Source organism: Notolepis coatsorum, assembly GCF_963971535.1.
Source record: "Notolepis coatsorum genome assembly, chromosome: 3".
NCBI classification, from domain to species: Eukaryota; Metazoa; Chordata; class Actinopteri; order Aulopiformes; family Paralepididae; genus Notolepis; species Notolepis coatsorum.
In genome coordinates this window covers 90,908,449-90,929,756 of record NC_140167.1, presented here as the reverse complement: position 1 = coordinate 90,929,756, position 21,308 = coordinate 90,908,449, and the positions used below count along the sequence as shown (strand labels likewise).

General features: G+C 45.2%; 1 protein-coding gene across 1 annotated transcript in view; it reads right to left on the bottom strand.

Moving 5' to 3' along the window:
• Window positions 1-9,037: 9,037 nt before the first annotated feature.
• LOC311225901 (26S proteasome non-ATPase regulatory subunit 4-like) overlaps window positions 9,038-21,308 on the bottom strand; it is a gene marked incomplete at both ends in the record, with an annotated part of 140,084 nt that continues 127,813 nt past the window's right edge. Inside the window, one exon of the mRNA XM_084311292.1 lies at window positions 9,038-9,308. Within this exon, the coding sequence (XP_084167418.1) occupies window positions 9,038-9,308 (271 nt within the window). The remainder of the gene's footprint in view (window positions 9,309-21,308) is intronic.

The window sequence follows — 21,308 nt, the reverse complement described above, 5'->3', positions numbered from 1 at the left end:
CTCTCAGGATAAGGAAGGAGTGACAAGTTTGGTCAAAGAGAGTCAGGAGGGTGTAGAAGACACAGGTTCCTCTCAGTCCAGCATGGACGAGGATGAGGTTGAAAAACAATGGGGTGAGATTGAAAAACAATGGGGGGATGACATCTCAAGTGTTGAGGAAGATGAGTTCCCAAATGCTTCTCAAGTGTCTGATTCACAACGGAAAAAAATGTATGCAGTCAGGCAGATACAGAAGTTCCTGCACACAACAAAAAATTTGAGAAGTGTCAAAGTGGAAGATTTTTTTGAAGATTTGGAGATGTTTATTTTTTCAGCAAGGACTCAAATGAGGTCGAAGAACAATGGGGGGTACACTTCCCAGGACGTTTTTAGACTGAGAAAAATTGTGCAGAAGCTCAGAAAACTGGATAATATAATGTTACCATGATAATGGAGCTTCTGATGTGTGGAGCCCGGCTGGACATTCAGGAAGGGAGTAGACCTGGGCTTGGACAGTGTCTGCAAGCAGTTGGGACAATGACACTGAAAGATGTTGTGAATGTAGCCGGGTCAGAGGAAGTGGCTTCTTTATTGGGGCTGAGGACGGCCTGTCACAACAGGGTCTGTCTGGACGATTGGACTGAAGCGCGGAGCGTCGGGGAACAATATCTGTTGCAGGATTATTTCGGTGGAACGGAAGGTCCTGATGAAGGGGATCTTTTTTTTCATGAGCTGGATATAAAAACTGACACAAATGGACTGACGGGACCCTTTTGGGTTGCTCATATGTTGTTCTTGATGACATATTATGTGTTGAATGGAAGTATGGATACTTTTTTTGTTTGGGTGGAGCTTCAATGTTTTTTTGTTGTGTTGCAGAAGGACAGGTGTATTTTAGCATTTTTTTTTATTGTGAGATCTCATGTGGTTTTAAGTGTGATGGGGACACATGTTGCCCGATATAATGTGTAGTTAGTTGTTTAATTGTATTGACATACACATTGTACATTGTAATGAGAATTATGTAAATAAATGTTTTTCTAAAATCAAAAAAAAATCTCTCTCTCTCTCTCTCTCTCTCTCTCTCTCTCTCTCTCTCTCTCTCTCTCTCCCTCTCTCTCTCTCTCTCTCTCTCTCTCTCTCTCTCTCTCTCTCTCTCTCTAATCTTACCCCATTACTTCTGCTGCTAGGGCTATTAGAGAAGAGTTCAAGTTGTTTCCATGTAGAGTTCAATACTATTATTTTGACGGACTCTGTGGTACTATATAGCTCCTCTGTAGCCACACACACTGACTTTAAACCACCACAACATGCGCACGTTGACTCACAGATACTCAGCAAGCTATCACACTGTCACGAGTGCTTTGCCACTCCACACAAATAGTCGCACCCAGGGAAAACACACTCACTGGTGTGTCGTGCAATCAAGTAGGTAGGTGGCAGGAAATAAAAAATAAAAAAAGGAAAGTGAAATATGTATAGGATGGGGATGCGTGAATATTTTCCCTAAGCGGGTTGTACTTCCGCGTTCGGTTTGCGCGATTTGATTGGCCACTGACGTTTCTGGTCATGTGACATGTGCGCCAATCGTGTGACGCCTAGTTCTGCCACCGGTTAAGCTTAGGCACTCTTTCGAAGTTGGTTAAGGTTAGAGTTTGTCTTAGAGCAGGGGGATAGAACACCAGCCCTGATTCCAAACTCTAACCTTAACCAACTTCGAAAGAGTCGCCTAAGCTTAACCAGTGATAAACTAGGCGTTAGGTAGTTTGCAGGCTGTTAGACCCGGAAATAGGCGCAGAACTAGGCGTCACACGATTGGCGCACATGTCACATGACCAGAAACGTCAGTGGCCAATCAGATCGCACAAACCGAACGCGGAAGTACAACCAAAATCTTCACGCGATGGGCGTAGAGATGCTACAAGAGAGATAGAAACCTGTTAACACTGTTGTGGAATATTTGAAATGAGCCAAACAGTGAAACTGTAGAAATTCAGATGAGTCAAATTGTATACAAATAGAACATAGTTTATTATCTGTTTCCATGGCCATAGAAAGAATATGATCAGTTTTACAATCAGAGACACACAAGCATCTGACCAGAAAGTGACAAAAAGCTTTGGTCAGACTTACAATATATACATAATTGACATGACGTACATAACATGACACAATTAATAACAGATCTGACAAGAAAGGTAAACAAAATTGCCCTAGTGAGAAAATGAAAACAAAAGATGGGTCTTGGGGCTTTGTTATGTCTCACACAAGAACTGGAGTCGAAAAGAACCTTGGACGTGTCATATCTCCTGGGCCTTTTGGCTGTTGTTTTAAGAAACACTGTCAGACTGTTGCCCTAGTGTTTTGAGCTGTTATACTAGTTGACCATTGTTAACTAGTCAAGGCTGTACAGAGAATATGTATTTAAAACAGAGCTTATGGACATGATCATATTTTCCAAGACATCACACACAGCCTTCTCTGTAAACCTGACAGGATTTCCATTTAGGGCTTGTGTGTGAATGAGAGCAGGAGTCTGACATTTTGGAAAATCACCTGTGGGATTCTTGGATAATCACACAAGACTAAAGGACATCCATATTTATCGAGGTTCGATTTTTTGCTTAGCGATAAACCAAATCATTTAACGTCTTAACTGGCGCCCAGAAAAGTGGGCATTTTTAAACTTGAATTTGAGGACTGCATACCTTTTTGGAAAAGCGTATCTTTATACTTTATACCTATAGCACATGCATAAGCCTGGTCTCTTTTGAAAGATAACATTCTGAAGTTTCTTACACTATAAAGAAAAATCACTTTTAGTGCTAATGAAATAGAGTAACATAGGTCTGAACTTGAGTTTTAGAAAAACGTGTTACTCACGTTTGTCTGTAGTAGTTAGTAGTCCAGAAGTAGTATTTCCCAAAAATTGGTATGGCTGAAGTTTCGTGTAGTACATGTCCAAATTTCATAAAAATCCGTTCAGAAATGAGTGATTAGAAGTGGTTTTGGTAAAAAGTGAGAGAGCTGGACTACTAACTACTACAGAAAACAAGTGAGTAACAAGTTTTTCTACAACTCAAGTTCAGACCTATGTTACTTGATTTCATTAGCACTAAAAGTGAATTTCAGAATGTCATCTTTCAAAATAGACCAGGCTCATGCATGTGCTATAAAGTATAAAGTATAGTATTTTGGTTTGCAAAGAAAGTATGCAGTCCTCAAAACTAAAATGCCCACTTTTGGGGGCAATTGTTAAGAGAATAATGGTAAATGGTGCATTTATATAACTCTTCTATCCAAAGTGCAATACAATTTGTTTACTCACATTCACACACCAATGGCAGAAGCAACCATGCAAGGTGCCAACCTGCTCATTGGGAGCAATTAGGGGTTAAGTGTCTCGCTCAAGAACACTTTAACATGCTGCCGGGAGGAGTGGGAATCGAACCGGGAACCTTCTGATTACCAGACCACAGCTCTACCTCCTGAGCCACTGTCGCACTCTGCATTAAACCCATATTAAGTATTTAGGTGCACCGGGCAACCGCAGTCCAGCGCCCAGGGACCAACTCCAGTTGTAATGCCAGGGGCTTGGTCAAGGGACCAACTCCAGTTGTAATGCCAGTGGCTTGGTCAAGGGACCAACTCCAGTTGTAATGCCAGTGGCTTGGTCAAGGGACCAACTCCAGTTGTAATGCCAGTGGCTTGGTCAAGGGACCAACTCCAGTTGTAATGCCAGTACCTTGGTCAAGAGACCAACTCCAGTTGTAATGCCAGTACCTTGGTCAAGGGACCAACTCCAGTTGTAATGCCAGTGGCTTGGTCAAGGGACCAACTCCAGTTGTAATGCCAGTGGCTTGGTCAAGAGACCAACTCCAGTTGTAATGCCAGTACCTTGGTCAAGGGACCAACTCCAGTTGTAATGCCAGTGGCTTGGTCAAGAGACCAACTCCAGTTGTAATGCCAGTACCTTGGTCAAGGGACCAACTCCAGTTGTAATGCCAGTGGCTTGGTTAAGGGACCAACTCCAGTTGTAATGCCAGTGGCTTGGTCAAGGGACCAACTCCAGTTGTAATGCCAGTACCTTGGTCAAGGGACCAACTCCAGTTGTAATGCCAGTGGCTTGGTTAAGGGACCAACTCCAGTTGTAATGCCAGTACCTTGGTCAAGAGACCAACTCCAGTTGTAATGCCAGTACCTTGGTCAAGGGACCAACTCCAGTTATAATGCCAGTGGCTTGGTTAAGGGACCAACTCCAGTTGTAATGCCAGTACCTTGGTCAAGGGACCAACTCCAGTTATAATGCCAGTGGCTTGGTCAAGAGACCAACTCCAGTTGTAATGCCAGTGGCTTGGTCAAGGGACCAACTCCAGTTGTAATGCCAGTGGCTTGGTTAAGGACCAACTCCAGTTATAATGCCAGTGGCTTGGTTAAGGGACCAACTCCAGTTGTAATGCCAGTGGCTTGGTTAAGGGACCAACTCCAGTTGTAATGCCAGTGGCTTGGTCAAGGGACCAACTCCAGTTGTAATGCCAGTACCTTGGTCAAGGGACCAACTCCAGTTGTAAGGACAAAGGCAAGAGTTAACCAACATGCATGTCCTTATATGGTTTGGGGGAGAAACATGCAAACCCCATACAGCAAGGGCTGCCTCCAGGGTTCTACCCTGGGTCCTCTTCGCAGCCGTGCTAACCACTGCACCACCATCTCGCCCACCATGTTGTGGAGGTATGTTAATATGGACTTCACATGGGACCATTGCCGACGTAAGAGAGCTCCTCATGTGCAGGGGCGACAGTGGCTTGGGAGTTAGAGCAGCCATCTGGTAATCCAGAGGCTCCCGGTTCGATTCCTGCTCCTCCCGTGGCAGCGTGTCCTTGAGCAAGACACTTTTAACCCTAAATGCTCTCGGTGAGCAGGTTGGCACCTTGCATGGATGCCTCTGCCATCGGTGTGTGAATGGGTAAAAATGTGAGCAACAAATTGTAAAGCGCTTTGGATAAAAGTGATTCACCATTTACCATCTTTACCATTTATGTGCAAAATAAGTTTTGGATTGGATTGGATTCACGGAGAAACGGGAGAATAAACGTGAACCAACCGGATGATCCACTGTCATGGTTGTTACAGACGTTGTGGAAACGTTCCATGTATGCAGGAAGGGGCGAGAGACAGATGGACAGACAAGTGAAACGAGATGGAAAGGTCTTGGTTTTTTATCTAGCGTTTTTGAGTGCTTGTTTGTATAGAGAAATAACCGGTGTTATTGTGGTGATGTTAGCAGTAGACCAGGTGGGTAGGACAGTCGTTTATGTAGGATAGTATGAAAGAAAACGTGTAAATTGTTGCTGCCTTTGTGGACATGTGGTTCCTGAGATGCGGATTTTAAAATAAACTTTTTTATTCTATTATTATTTGTGTTTTTTGCACAATCAAGGCGGGCATGGCCACCTTCATTTCACTACATGTCTCGTGTATGTATGTGACAAATACATCTCTTGAATCTTGAAATCTTGAGAGAGTGAAAGAAGAGTTAGTGTCTAACTCGGTGGGACACGGGAGTCATAAGGCCTGTAATGGGAAACAGTGGGCCTCCGCCCCCCCCCCCCCCCCCCCCCCCCCCTCTCTGGGTGCCTTGCCCAGCTGCCTATCAAAAAACTAATATCCTCAAATTTGACGCTAGTGTTGTCCTTTGAAATTAGAAAGAATCTGTGTCTAATGCTATAAGCCAAACCTGGCTACTCTGAACTCTAAACCCCTCCCCAGTCGCCATCTTCTCCCCTCCTCTCTCTCTCTCTCTCTCTCTCTCTCCATCTCTCAGCTCCCTGGTGATTCTGTTCAGTCTGCACTGCAGAGAGAGAGAGAGAGAGAGAGAGAGAGAGAGAGAGAGAGAGAGAGAGAGAGAGACAGAGACAAATACAGAGACAGAGAGAGAGAGAGAGAGAGAGAGAGAGAGAGAGAGAGAGAGAGAGAGAGAGAGAGAGAGAGAGAGAGAGAGAGAGAGAGAGAGAGACAGAGACAGAGACAGAGACAGTGAGAGAGAGCCTGGATTTAGAGACCCTACATCTTTCCCCTCTCCTCCCTCCTAACCTCCACCCCCCTGGCCCCAAATCTCCTTTCCCTTGGCTCGTCTCTCTATCCATCCCCCCCTCCACCCGTTCCCTCTCCCTCTCTCTCTCTCTCTCTCTCTCTCTCTCTCTCTCTCTCTCTCTCTCTCTCTCTCTCTTCTCTCTCTCTCTCTCTCTCTCTCTCTCTCTCTCTCTCTCTCCTCTCTCTCTCTCTCTCTCTCTCTCTCTCTCTCTTTCTCTCTCTCTCTCTCTCTCTCTCTCTCTCTTTCCTGCTTTTTTCAAAATACAGTAACACAATCTGAGGGAAAACCGATATAATCTTTTCTAAACTATAAAAGTCAGTCACCCGGAGAAACATCTGCACGGTCAAATTTAAAACAAACTGTCAGGGAGTCGGGTAACCCATAAAAAGAGAGCAAGATACCAGGAGGAGGAGAGGAAAGAGGGAAGGATGTGGAAAACAGAGGTGTAGAAAGAGTGTGTGTGTGTGTGTGTGTGTGAGAAAGAGAGAGAGAGAGAGAGAGAGAGAGAGAGAGAGAGAGAGAGAGAGAGAGAGAGAGAGAGAGAGAGAGAGGAGAGAGAGAGAGAGAGAGAGAGAGAGAGAGAGAGAGAGAGAGAGAGAGAGAGAGAGAGAGAGAGAGGGAGGTAAGAGGTAAGAGGGTGGTCTGGGGGAGGGTGTTAACGTTGTCCCCCTATGACTCTACCCAAACACAGACTTTTCCCCCTCCGCTGGCTCTGCTAATTGTTTTGAATTGTTTTTCTCATCATAACAGGGTAATTTGCCTTCGTCTCTCCTCTCATAAAGTGTGATCATTCTAGGGCTGCCCCCTCATAGGCGATTTGTCGATTCATCGCTCGGTTTGGTCTTAGTAGAACAATACTTTATTATTATTACATACGCCGGCCTTCTTACGGCTTTCACCGACCACAAACCCCTCACGTTTTCTGAGTGTGGCGCTGAGAGACGGGAGTCGGAGGCGGTGTCACGAAGCCGAAGGTAACTCCTTTAATATTCATCAGCACAACTACAAGATACAACACGTTACTAGCAGGGGCGGATTTAGGATTGTAGGAGATCCGGGGCTTAGCCCAGATAGGTGCCCACGTTAGCGGGCATGGACTTTTTTTTACTTTGACACCACAACCTTTAACTTATACCACCACCTTAAAGCGGACAAAAGGCACTAGAGAACACTTAAATTCACACCCTTTAATTAATGAAGCAAACTATAATAATTTATAATAATAATAATACACTGTGTTTGTATAGCACCTTTCATACAAGAATTGCAGCTCAAAGTGCTTCACAGCAGTACAAAAAGACAGGCATAAAATGAGCACAAAATTGGCAGATCAAGAGCAATGCATAAAGTGCATAAAGCATAAAATAGATAGCAGTAAAATAGACAAAGTCAAGGTAAGACATAGAACATTAAATCACATCGTTTTTCATATTAGGATCTAAGATCTAGGGTTAACTCGATAAAATAGTTAGTAAAATAGAATAAAATTATGCAATAGTGCATTGCAATAAAATAGTTATCATCGTATTTTTTCTGGAGGCCGGTAAGGAGTGCATTACAGTAGTCGAGTCGGCTTGAGATAAAGGCATGTATCTGGTTTTCAGCGTCCTTTTGATTTATAAATGGCCGTACTTTAGCTATGTTTCTAAGGTGGAAGAATTAAGTTTTTGTCAACTTGTTGATTGTGATTTAAAGCTTAGGTCTGAGTCTACCATAACACCAAGACTTAACTCACTCAAATACAGTTAGCAGCTGGATAGACCACAGATGGAAATTAGCTTCTGCTAAATCTGGTGCAAACATATTTTCATGTAACAATGATTAATTGTTCAAAAAAAAATATATATATATATAATTTTTTTATTTTATTTTAAATTTTTTTGAAAATAGATTCGGGGCTTTTCAGAAAACATTCAGGGCTTGAGCCCAAGTAGCCACCCCCTAGCCCAGCCCCTGGTTACTAGAAAGCTAAACAGAATGCCGGCAGGAACTGCCATAGATATCTATAGAACACTAGATAGCTTAAGGCGGAGTCACCAGCGTCACTGAACCGCCGCCATCTTGCTCCAGTTAGCCTTGAGTGAGAGTGAGTGAGCTGCACAGACAAAAATATTGACGGATTTACAAACGGGTTGGTTTGCTATAAACATCAAAGATGTAGTTATGATACTTATAATTTTTTTTTTTTTTTAAAGATGTTTTTTTTTACAAACCGCTTGAATCATAGCCACGTTAATAATGCTTGTAATAAACCAAACCGTTTGTAAATCCGTCAATATTTCAGCGAGTTATGAGTATTTTTGTCTGTGCAGCTCACTCACTCTCACTCAAGGCTAACTGGAGCAAGATGGCGGCGGTTCAGTGACGTTGCTCTCCATTGGCCGGCAGCGCGGGCAAGCTATCTAGTGTTCTATATATATCTATGGGAACTGCCACCACTTAAATAAGAATGTTAGAGGTTCTAGAAGGTCTACTATGACATCATCACCAACGTTCCAGCATGGTCTACTATGACATCATCACCAACGTTCCAGAATGTTCGGGCAGAACTAAGGTTCTAGAAAGTCTGCCATGACATCATCACAAATGTTCCAGAATGTTCGTGCGGACCTAATGTTCTAGAATGTTCCTAACAATAGTTCCGTGGGTGAATTATGTACCATTACAATCACTACACAAGCCCAACCTAAGCCAACGAAAGTAATTCAGTGAGGTCAACTCATGTCCATATTTCTTTTCCTTTTTACACTCCATGAAAAAAGAAAGCAAAATAAACCTTTAAAAAATCTATGTCAGAGAACATCTCAAATCCAAGCAGAATACCCATATTCACGACGTTTCCATCTTATCTGCCACAAAGTCAAACCAAATCTGCCAAGTCTTTAATTCCTTTAGTCACAACAAGGTCTTTAGTGCGGCCCGGGGGCAACAGAATGGGTCTAATTAGGTTGACGCTCTTCATTTTTACACCAACTGTATGGTGGCTGCCTGCAGGTAACCCTGCAGAAACTGGAGGGCCTCTGCGTTCAGACTGGTGCTCAGCATTGAGGGAACCCGTCCTGGACAGGCGGTGGAGAGCTTGTAGAGAGACTGGGCCAGCAGGATCTTAGGGTTGCCAACAGCTTCTCCAATGGGGTCATGTTCTTTCTTCCCGGCAAAGGCCAGGTGGGAGAAAGCCGTCTGGTAACCAGGCGTGTCCTCGATGTCAATGAAGTGGCTGCAGCAGGTGGGGGAACTGAGCCATGTATGAGGAGCGGATGGAGTTGAGGTGGATCTCCAGGAGGAGGGACAACACCTGGAACACGTACGGCACAAATTCCTGAACATCGCTCTGAAGGATCTCTGTGAAGACGGGAAAGAGGGCCTCTTCAAAGCTGAGTAATGAGCAAATGAGGCGACATACGGCGGCCTTCTTACGGCTTTCACCGACCACAAACCCCTCACGTTTTCTGAGTCAAAGGTAGCGGAGCCGTGGTCGGCACGACAACAACAGCTCACGTACGATTCCGAGTGCGCCGCGGATATGCGACACGTCACCGAGAAGCCCAACGTAGTCGCAGACTCTCCGGAGTCGTCATCGGAGCTGTACAGCCGGACCTCGACTACGTCAACAGGCCTCCGACCACGACATCCAGGCCCTCAGGACGGCAGATTCCAGTCTACGCCTGGAGGACGTTGCGATTGGTGACTCGGGTCCGACGCTGCTGTGTGACCTCTCCACCGGACATCCTAGCCCACAGGTCCCTGAGGACTGGCGAAGGCTCGCCTTTGAGGTGGGGTACAACCACGACAAGATTAAATCCGCCCACTTAGACATTTCCCAGCCCTTGGAGCTGGCCCTCTCCCCCCACCGAGGCCGTCCGCCGCTACCCCGGGACCCGCCTACGACTGAGTCGCCGGGGACCTCGTCGACGTCTGTGCCCCCGGGTGTCGGGGAGGACGAGGGCGCGTGCGCCGCCCCTCCCTCCCCGCCCCTGGTTTTCCGCACGCGCCGAGGTGGCAGTTTCTGTTTAGCTTTCCAGTAACGTACTGTATCATGTAGGTGTACTCAATAAATACTATTCGCTCTGCCTCGAGCCACCGTCTCCGACTCCCATCTCTCGGCACTACACAGTGTGGAGGCGTGGGTGTGTGGCTATCATTGAAGTCGGTGGTGGCATTTAACAGCGTTTTACCATGTTCACCAGTGGTAATCAAAGTGTTAACAAATATGGTCTACAGATTAAAGGAAGTCATATCCGAGGGGATGAGGTGGAGATGGTGGAGCCATACAAGTTCCTTGGAGTACACCTGAACAACAAATTAGACTGGTCGGACAACACAGAGGCTGTCTACAGGAGAGGTCAGAGCAGGCTGTTCTTCCTGAGAAGACTCAGGTCCTTCAATGTGTACAATAGACTGCTGCAGTTGTTTTACCAGTCTGTAGTTTTTGCAGTTGTATACATCAACTCAAGGGACACCAACAAACTGAACAAGCTGGTGAGGAAGGCTAGCTCTGAGGTGGGAGTCGAACTGGAGGAGGATGAGAAGGAAGCTGGCCGCTATCCTGGAGAATCCCTCCCACTCCCTCTGTGAGGAGCTAGTCAAGATGAGGAGCACGTTCAGCCACAGACTCATACCCCCCCGATACTCCACTAACCGCCTTGGCCAGTCCTTCGTGCCAGCGGCCATCATGCTCCACAACCGTGGGCATCGTCTTCTTCGATGAGATCGATGCTCTCGCCGGAGAAAGAGGAAGCTCCAACTGGTCCAGAACGCTGCTGCCCGTATAATAACCCCTGTCATCAGTCACATCACCCCGTCCTACGCCAACTACACTGGCTTCCCATTAAACACTGCATAGATTACAAGATCCTCCTCCATACATTCAAGGCCATCCACACACACATGAATCCAAGACACACATCCAATGAGGTAGAGACGTGAAGTTAAAAACAAATAAATAAACACTATCAATCAAAAACTACCTCTAGATCAGGGGTGGCCAACCAGTCAGAGACTAAGAGCCACAAAAATTACTGTGGTACCACAAAGAGCCACACCATATACCAGCGTTTCTCAACCTTTTTTTTCAGTCACAGCACCATGTGTTTAGGTCTCACCCTCTGGCCTCTGAAGTTGCTAATGTCTTTTTTATTTGGGCCTCACAGGGTTAAAAGTACCCTGTGAGACCCACGGTTGCAAAATTACAAAATCACTTTTAGCCATTTAAAAAAGAATGTTTGTTTTAAAAGAATTTAAGCACATGTATAGTCAATTGGTCCTGTTGTTCAGCCTCACAATGCTATTTGATAGTAAATGTGTTTATATGTCCCACCCTCTGGCCTCTGAAGTTGCTAATGTCTTTTTAATTTGGGCCTCACAGGGTTAACCTCTTAAGCCCGAGATATACAGTAAAAGTGTATATTTTCAGCATTACGTTTGTTTACCAATTATTTTAACTGTTATTAGTGAAATATAAGATTATAGAAATCTCAGGGCATTGAGTCGGAAAACGGCGCATATTGACAGGAGGAAGTGGCACAGCCAAAAGTGAGTGTAGTCTTTTGAAGGAAGAGACTCAGGGCTTTCGAATTTCAAAAAACTACCCTACCCAGCTCACACCAGCCCGTGTCAATCATCTGACTTCTGGATTTACTTTTTTATTTCTCTTATTTTTGGGATTATCTCCCACAAACCTGAACGTTATTGCCATAAAACAGAACGCAGTTAGTTTCTCTACCTTTCTGTGAACGTCTTGCAAAAAACGGTGTTGCAATACGATAAAGCGGTGGAGAAATTTACATTATAAAAAAGATGGCAGAATTCAGTACTGTATCTACAAAACCTTCTGTTTAATCATCTTCCCTTTATTCATTTGCTTAGATTTTTCAGGTCTGGTAAATTTTAGCATGGTGTTATTCACAGTCAAAGATTTTTATTTAATTTTTTTTAAATAGAATAGATATTCTCCTTTGGTTCATTACAATTTACTCAAGCCTAGTAACAGACACACTATTTCTGACACTGATCCATATATGTCCCTAGATTCAGATACCAAGAACATGCAAATGGACCATTTAAAAAAAAACTGTAAATGTTTATTCTACGTCCTTATGGAATGAGTGATATATATAAAAAAAAAAAGTAAAAAAAAAAGTTAAAATAAAATATATAATATATATATATTCTTTTATGGGTGGAAGAGCCGCACATTGACGGGCAAAGAGCCGCATTGGCCACCCCTGCTCTAGATCATAGAGGCATGAATAGGCGAGAGAGAGAGAGAGAGAGAGAGAGAGAGAGAGAGAGAGAGAGAGAGAGAGAGAGAGAGAGAGAGAGAGAGAGAGAGAGAGAGGAGAGAGAGAGAGAGAGAGAGAGAGAGAGAGAGGGAGGGAGGTAAGAGGTAAGAGGGTGGTCTGGGGGAGGGTGTTAACGTTGTCCCCCTATGACTCTACCCAAACACAGACTTGTCCCCCTCCGCTGGCTCTGCTAATTGTTTTGAATTGTCTTTCTCATCATAACAGGGTAATTTGCCTTCGTCTCTCCTCTCATAAAGTGTGATCATTCTAGGGCTGCCCCCTCATAGGCGATTTGTCGATTCATCGCTCGGTTTGGTCTTAGTAGAACAATACTTTATTATTATTATTATTAGTAGGCAGAGAAGTGTGAGTTCCATGCTGCTGAGGGGTAATTCCTGGGGTTCAGGAGCCCGACGCAGTCGGATGGACCCTGCTAAGGTTCAAGCGGTGGTGGATTGTTGCCACCACCCGGAAGAAGCTGCTGGGTTTGCCATTTCTACCGCCGGTTTATCCACAATTATAGTTCTGTGGCAGCTCTCCTGTCGCCTTCCAGTGGGCTCCTGCTGCTGAAAGAGTGTTTGGTGCGTTGAAGTCGCGGTTCTCGTCTGCTCCTGTTCTCATCTTTCCAGACCCAGAACGCCCGTTTATTGTAGAGGTGGATGCATCAGACTCTGGGGTAGGGGCAGTTTGCCCAAATACGCTCTTTCTAAACGGGATTTCGCAGTCTCCGCTGGCTGTCCCTCTGGGCCCTGTTTCTTGTACCTGGATAACTGAGTTAGCCGGATAACTTTAGCTGGATAACTGGGTTAGCCGGACTTTCCGATTTCATGTACCTGGATTTTCCAAATCACCATGACAACATATCCAAAAGTTTGAGCCTGGTCGAAAGCAGAGTTCAAGTTCAAGTTAGCCTGAACTATCGCCACGCCCCCGCAAAGAAGTGACAGCCCGTTTCCTGAAACTATTCCCACAGTCTACGATCTGCATTATACCATTCTGAATTACGTTTTTGTGCTCCATTCTTCCAGAGGGGGCTTTTGAAATGTAAAATAGACCCAAAATGCTGATATTAAATTCACTTTGTCCTAAATAATGCACGTTATATATACCGTGGCGACGGTGGCGCTCGCTCGTGCGATGTACACATGATGTGGTTATTTTAATTGTAACTGGGATTAAGATGTCTGATGAGATGCGCTGTTTGACGGATTTGAGAAATTGAATGAGCCGTTGACGTCACATTAATGAATGAGGATAAAGAGATAAACTTCATTCAAAACAAAGGATATTCTAAACACGGGTCTCTCGTTCATTAATGTATAAACAATGAATTTATCCCATCTGGCCCAGTGGCCCAGCGGTAGTGCTCAAGCCTCCCAATCCACCGACCGGGGTTCAAATCCCCATGTTTCCAATATGATTTTTTTGAATATAATATTAATGATTATACGCCAAAGTAGCCTGGTTTTAAGTTAAAATATTATAAATCTACATGCATTGAGGATGTCATTCTTTATATAGCTCTCAACGTGCACCAAATTGAATTATTCCTATATTGCAAAAAGAAGGACCCCGGTCTTGAACCCGGGTCGTCCGTGTGGAAGTCAAAAGAACAACCCGTTGGACCACATTGGAGATAAGTTAAATATTGACTATACATCAATCAATGGGCAAGAAAGCCGTCTCGTAATTCTGTATAACAGTTAACTAGTTATTTTCGCTAGCAAGATCTCATTTGATTATTCAATCCAGCAGGCAAGTTTAAAGAAATATAATCTGATTGATTGAGGTAATGAGGGACTTAGAATTAGCCTATAGATAACGCATTTAACTTGTCGGCGAGGCGATTGAGCCTATTGCAATCTGTCAATAAAGTCTTAAATCAATTAATCAATCAATGCCGTTGAGAATCAGGGTCTCTGCCATCGATACGTGCTGGCTTTCCACCTAAAACGGGAGCGCGCATCTAGCCTGACTTGAGCCTGACTCTCAAGTCTGGCTTGAGTTAACGAGACTGAATCCTCCTTTGTGAAACAGGAAAATCCCGGCTTTGAACATCGGGTTAACTGAAGCTGGATAATGGACATGTTGATCGACTTAGTTGAACCACGTACATGAAACAGGGCTCTGGTGACTCTGGCTCCCCCTCCACTAGCACCAGTTAACACTAGGGTGTGCACCAACACCTCCACGTAGAGATACCCGTGCAATCCCAGTATTAAGGCACAACACAGGAATACCATCTATAGACCTAATATATTGACATACCCATCGCCCTACTCAGACCCAGACATTCACCCGCTCAAAAAACCACCCACCCACAACATCCCCTCCCCCCCTCGACACCCACAGATCCCCCCCCCCCCCTTGTACCACCCTCTTCTCCTACCTAAGCGTTTCTCTGCTCTAGACAATTCGCTATATCTGCACATATATCACACATTCCATTTAACTGAATTGTTTGAAGGTGCCTTCATTTTAAGACCATTCGCTTTTGACCATTCACTGTCTGGTAATGGGCCTTCGTGGGACAAACCCTACATTGATTAGATATAGCTAGGGCTGACCTCGACTAGTCGAATAGTCGACTAATCGATCGAAAGGAGCCGTAGTCGACTGCCAACCTCTTAGTCGAATGCAAATATAATATATATATTTTTTTTATAATTAAATATTTTTTATATCATTCTTTCCAAAAGCAAAGAGGCCTAGAAGCGTGGCTAACGCTAATGGCGGGCATACCAGCGAGGCTAACTGCCTAATAAAATGGGCACAGAGGCACTGAAAGAGGATTTCACCCATCTAATGAACACACTAGACTAGACAAATATCAAGATGTATCCATCAGTGGACCACTTGCTTGGTTTCGCAGAGGACAAAAAGCCTTCAGTCGACTCCTTCAGACATTAAGCACCCCCCACAGCCCAAATGGAATGATTAAAAAAACATAATAATAATTTTTTTTTATATATATATATTTATACTTTATAATTTTTTTTATATGTAATTGTTTTTGCATTCGGGGGGGGGGGGGGGGGGGGTAGTCGACTACCAGTCGACTATGGGCATATTTGGGCCAATCAAAGTCGACTATACAAATCCTTAGTCGGGGACAGGCCTAGATATATATAGCTAAACAATCCTACACGTTTCATCCTCATTTACATTACGTAGGTTAGAGTCCCTCTGAAGTGAGTGCACACTGAGCTACGGGCAGCCGGGTACCTTTCTCTCCTCTGTTGTGAACTGAGCGTTGGATTGGTTTAATTGATTTAATGGGAGTGCATGGAGTCACAACAGGGGATCGAAAGAGGCCGGATGCTTCAGCAAAGTCAAGTGTGTTACACTATCTGAGTTCGGTCTTAGACAGCATGGTGTCAGTTGGTACAATCCACTGATAGTTATGATGATACATGAAGGCAAACACACATGTATGCATGGACACACACCCACACACACGCACACGCACACGCGCACACGCACACGCACACGCACACGCACACACACACACACACACACGCACACACACACACACACTCAGCCATTTGTTCTCTGTCTGGAACACCATGCTCCCTGTTAATGGTTTGAATAACACCCAGAGTGGCGTGTTAAAGCTTTATGTGTGTGTATCTGAACGTGTATATATGTTTGTGTGTCTGTGTGCATGTTGTGTGTGGAGACGGTGGAGCGGCTCACACTAATGCTCACACCTGAATGGTGTTTCTAATTACTTGGCCTGGAGATAGCTTTTAGCTAAATCACCCCGCCTTCTGAAGAGCCTGTATCAACAGTGACAAGGGCCCCGACAATTACATTAGTCCTCCCCTCGTCCCCGGCACCGGCTGCACTGACAATCAGCCTGATTTCCAACTGCTTCATTGTTGTTATCATCTCTCTCTCTCCTCGTGATGGTGATGTTCTCCCTGAGAGAGAGAGAGAGAGAGAGAGAGAGAGAGAGAGAGAGAGAGAGAGAGAGAGAGAGAGAGAGAGAGAGAGAGAGACACACACACACACACACACACACACACACGCACACACAGAGATAGATAGAGGGGGAGAGAGAGAGAAGAAAAAGAAAGCTGACAAAAAGAGAGGGAGGGAGGGAGGAAGAGAGAGGGGGGGCAGAGAGGGAGAGAAAGATGATGCGGGAGAGAGAGAGAGAGAGAGAGAGAGAGAGAGAGAGAGAGAGAGAGAGAGAGAGAGAGAGAGAGAGAGAGAGAGAGAGTAGAGAGAGAGAGAGAGAGAGAGAGAGATAGGGGTAGAGGCCTTACTTATATTAATGTTTTCCCTGCCATGTGAGTTGTGTGAGAGCTGGGTAAACCTGGGAGTGGAGAGTGGAGTGGAGTGGTCTGCTGACTTTAATTGATACTGGAGATGGGCCTCATAGGATTGTTCACCAGCCCACAGTGCAGTGCACATGCACACACACACACACACACACACACACACACACACACACACACACACACACACACACACACACACACACACACACACACACACACACACACACACACACACACACACACACACACACACACACACACACACACACACACACACACACACACACACACACACATCATAGCGTTATTACAGGAAGACTGGAAAGTGCGCTGCTGGATGCTCTATGGCAGCAGGGGTTCTCAAACTTTTTTATACCACGACCCCATTTTATTTAGGATTTTTTTTGGCCACCCCACACTTAATGTATTGCGTAATTTCAACGTGGAATTAAGGAATATCAAAATAAAAGCACACGTTGTTGAACTTGATCATGCATATTTATTAGAAACATTTTATTACAGCTAAATGAGGCATATTTAGCCAAAATATGTTGCCAGAACATTAAACAAAACATTTAAAAGGTATTTTATTATAATTATTTTGCCAATGCTGGACCCCACTGTCACCTACCCGCCACGACCCGTAGTTTGAGAAGCGCTGCCCTGAGTGTTTTCAACAGGAGTACAGATGGCTGACCTGAACGTGTGCAGCACCACTGGAGTCACTGCTTCTCACACCAGAGACCAGAACCAGTGTGTGGGAGACGGCTGTGCTGTAGTGGACCTTTCACGTCCTGGTTTCAGTCAAGGAAACTGTAAAAGAAGGTAGGGTCATCACGTCACTGTGTGTGGCGTGTGAACGACGCACATTGGTGTCCAAGTGTGGGAACTCTCCGTCAGGCCCACATTGAGTTGAATGGGATCAGCCGTCTCCATGACCTGTCATTTTAACAGGTTATTACCTCGGATGTCAGAATCATCAGCAATTTGTTGCATTGATAACTAGCTACAATTTTATAAATTGCTATATTTCCTCAGATAGCTGGTATATTTTGCCTCTCCATGCATCTCCCATAGGCTTCAATAGAACTGGCACCAAAGTCTGGCAGAGCATAGAACGCATTAATCTGAGGTGATGACCCTTCCTTCTTTTATAGTTTCCTTGATTTCAGTCAAGGCTAATATATTGGAGGCTATGTCACCAATGAGCCACCAATGGGAGATGGGTTACAGCTAGGGATGTCCCGATCACATTTTTTTGCTCCCGATCCGATCCCGATCATGTGATTTTGAGTATCTACCGATACCGATCTTTCCCGATCCCAATTTTTTTATCTTTTTTTTATCCCAATTTCTCACATTACATTCACCCTGAATGTTGACGTTATTCAGGTGAAAAGTTAACTTCATTCAAGCGAGGCATTGCAATCCTTGACATAAATCATTTGATGTATAATTAAATCAAAGGAAATGCATTTGGGTCGGAGAGTGTGGCTGGTCTGCCGTTCTGCAGCTGGATACTATTGGTTTGTTTTGGCAAAATTCTTCTGCTCTGTGTGACAATAAATAAATGAATGATGATATGCAATTTTTTTTTTATCCACTTTTTCTCCCATTTTCTATATTTTCTCCCATCCCAATTTCGTATCATCCAATTCAACCCTCCCCTGTCACGGACGCTGTTTCTTGCCTCCCACAAGCCGGCTGCAATGTGGACTAAGTCATACATAGCACAAGTCCCCTCCGGTACTTGAGGTAACAGCAGTCGCATCTTTTCACCTGCGCAGCTCGATCTCTCAGTGGCGAGGAGTAACGCGTGGGAGGCTCACGCTGCCCCCGACACTTCCTGATTCTACTGCGCAGGTGCACAAACCGACCTGTAGGAGTCGCTGTCCACAACGCCCAATCCCCACCCATCAGTTTCCCACCCCCTAATACGGCCAATGTGTATTAGTATGGACGACCAGCTAAACTGAAAGCAAATGTGGAGCGCTGGGCTCGAACTGACGAGCCCAGCGTCTCCAGCATTTCGTGGCGAGCGCCTTGCCCACTACGCCCCTTCTTTTTCCGTTTTTCTCCCATCCCAATGTTAGTCGTTATGCCAATTCCCAATCCCCTTCCTGGTCGTTGCGCACTCTACCCCCTACCGGCTACCGTCGGTCCGGGAGGGCGGAGACTATCACATGCTTCCTCCGACACATGTGTACCCAGCCCACCGCTTCTTTTCACCTGGCAGCGCGGACTCTCACTGGGAGAGTGTAACGTGTGGAAGGTCACACTACCCTCTCCAGATCCTTCCCTTGCTGTGCAGGCGCCCCGACCGAACTGTAGGAGTCGCTGTTTACAACCCGCGTCTATGCGAATACCAACCGTGTTGTGCGTTTTGCGAATCTGATTGGCCACTGACGTTTCTGGTCATGTGACATGTGCGCCCAATCACTGGTTAAGCTTAGGCGACTCTTTCGAAGTTGGTTAAGGTTAGAGTTTGGAATCAGGGCTGGCGTTCTATCGCCATGCTCTAAGACAAACTCTAACCTTAACCAACTTCGAAAGAGTGCCTAAGCTTAACCGTCGAAAGAACTTGCCGTCACACGATTGGTGCACATGTCACATGACCAGAAACGTCAGTGGCCAATCAGATTAGCAAAACGCTCAAAACGGTTGGTATTCGAATATAGGCGACCAAGACCCACCCTCGCCGGGTTTCCCACCCGCTAACACTGCCAATTGTGTTAGTATGGACGGTCGGCCAACCCGGAAGCACCACAGCTGGATTCGATCCCACTGTCTCTGTGGTGGTAGACAGACGCTATTCAACAAACATGACCATGTTCACGTCTTAAACTCATACTGAGGCCTTAGTTTTGGTTTTAAATTGCATATCATCATTCATTTATTTATTGTCACACAGAGCAGAAGAATTTTGCCAAAACAAACCAATAGTATCCAGCTGCAGAACGGCAGACCAGCCACAGACGAATGTGGACGAAGCCATACATTGCATGAGTCCCCTCCGGTACTCGAGGTAGCAGCCATCGCATCTTTTCACCTGCACAGCACGATCTTTCAGCGTCAGGGGTCTGCGCTTTGGAGAGACGCCACCCCCGTCGCTTCCTGATTCTACTGCGCAGGCGCACCAACTGACCTGTAGGAGTCGCTGTCCACAACGCCCGATCCCCACCCATCAGTTTCCCAGCCCCTAATACTGCCAAATATATTAGTACGAACGACCAGCCAAACTGAAAGCAATGTGGAGAGCTGGGCTCGAACCCAGCGTCTCCAGCATTTGTGGTGAGCGCCTTGCCCGCTGCACCACCTAGCCGCCCAACTAGTTTCTCTTTCAAGCCTTCAACTCAACTGTAACCTGAACATATGGTGTGAAAATAATGTGCTTTCTATTATGCTTGAGACCAATTCTCTACCGCAATGCAAGCAGTCTGTTTAATAAATAATTGCCAAGTCTTCCAAACTAGCCTCTGCGGTAACTGGCGCGATCGTGAAGTTGTCCCTGAAAAAGTAAACTCAAGAGCAAGATCGGCCGCCAGGTAATCGGAAGGTTCCCGGTTCGATTCCAACTCCTCCCGGCAGCGCGTCAAAGTGTCCTCGAGCAAGACACTTAAAGGAACACGCCAACTTTTTGGGAACCTACTTCCAGTGAATGACGCTAAGCTAGGCTAACTGTGTGGGTCTTCCTATCTGCATGCACAGAAGAAGAGGGGAGGACGCGACCCTCTTTGCGCCGCCCCTGTGCCTCAAATAGATCCGCTATCAGCTCTATCTTTAATCTTTCAAAATGTTCAGTTGCTATCGCTATCAGCTCTATCTTTAATTTTTCTAAATGTTCAGTTGCTATTGCTATCAGCTCTATCTTTAATTTTTCTAAATGTTCAGTTGCTATCGCTATCAGCTCTATCTTTAATTTTTCTAAATGTTCAGTTGTTATTGCATGCACTCATCTGTGTTTCACTACACACTTGAGTGCATGCTTACCAACTGTCAGTCTGCAACACTACTATCACCGACATCCAAGAAGGGAGATCCCCCCTTGAATGGCCCTTCTAAGGTTTCTCTCCTCCACACTGCCTGTGGTGCATTTCTTCCTATTGTTAGGTTTTAGTGAGTTTTTCCTTACCTTCGCGTGGGGTATGTCTGGGAGTGTTTGCATTCATTCATTTATTTTGCATTTATTTGAAATTTGTTGGACATTATGGTGTTCTTGTTTTGTTCTTGACTTATTGTTATGTTTCTTCTTGACTTGTTTAAAGAAGACGTGTCCGGCCCATGCGGACATTAACGTGTGTTTCGGGCCTTACAAATACATTTGATTTGATTTGATTTGATTTGGTGTGGCAGGTCTTGGAAGTTGTACAAAATTGCATACCTTTCACCTTGGCATGTTTCTCGTCTTCTTCTTTTCTTCTCTTTTTATACTGGATGGCCGGATGGCTTTTGCCTCTTCATAGTTCTCTAACGTTAGTCTTTCTTTCCTCAACGCTCAATTCTATAAACACTTGACCGATACCCATCAATGCACAGCGCTCTAGCATGTTCTGACTGTGAACACCTAAAGCTGAGGCTCAGACCGACCGACCGTTTTAGATTTTTAGGCAACCGCCTATATCGCCTGTAGGAAGCTCCGCCCTCACACACCTTATTGTCTAATGTAAC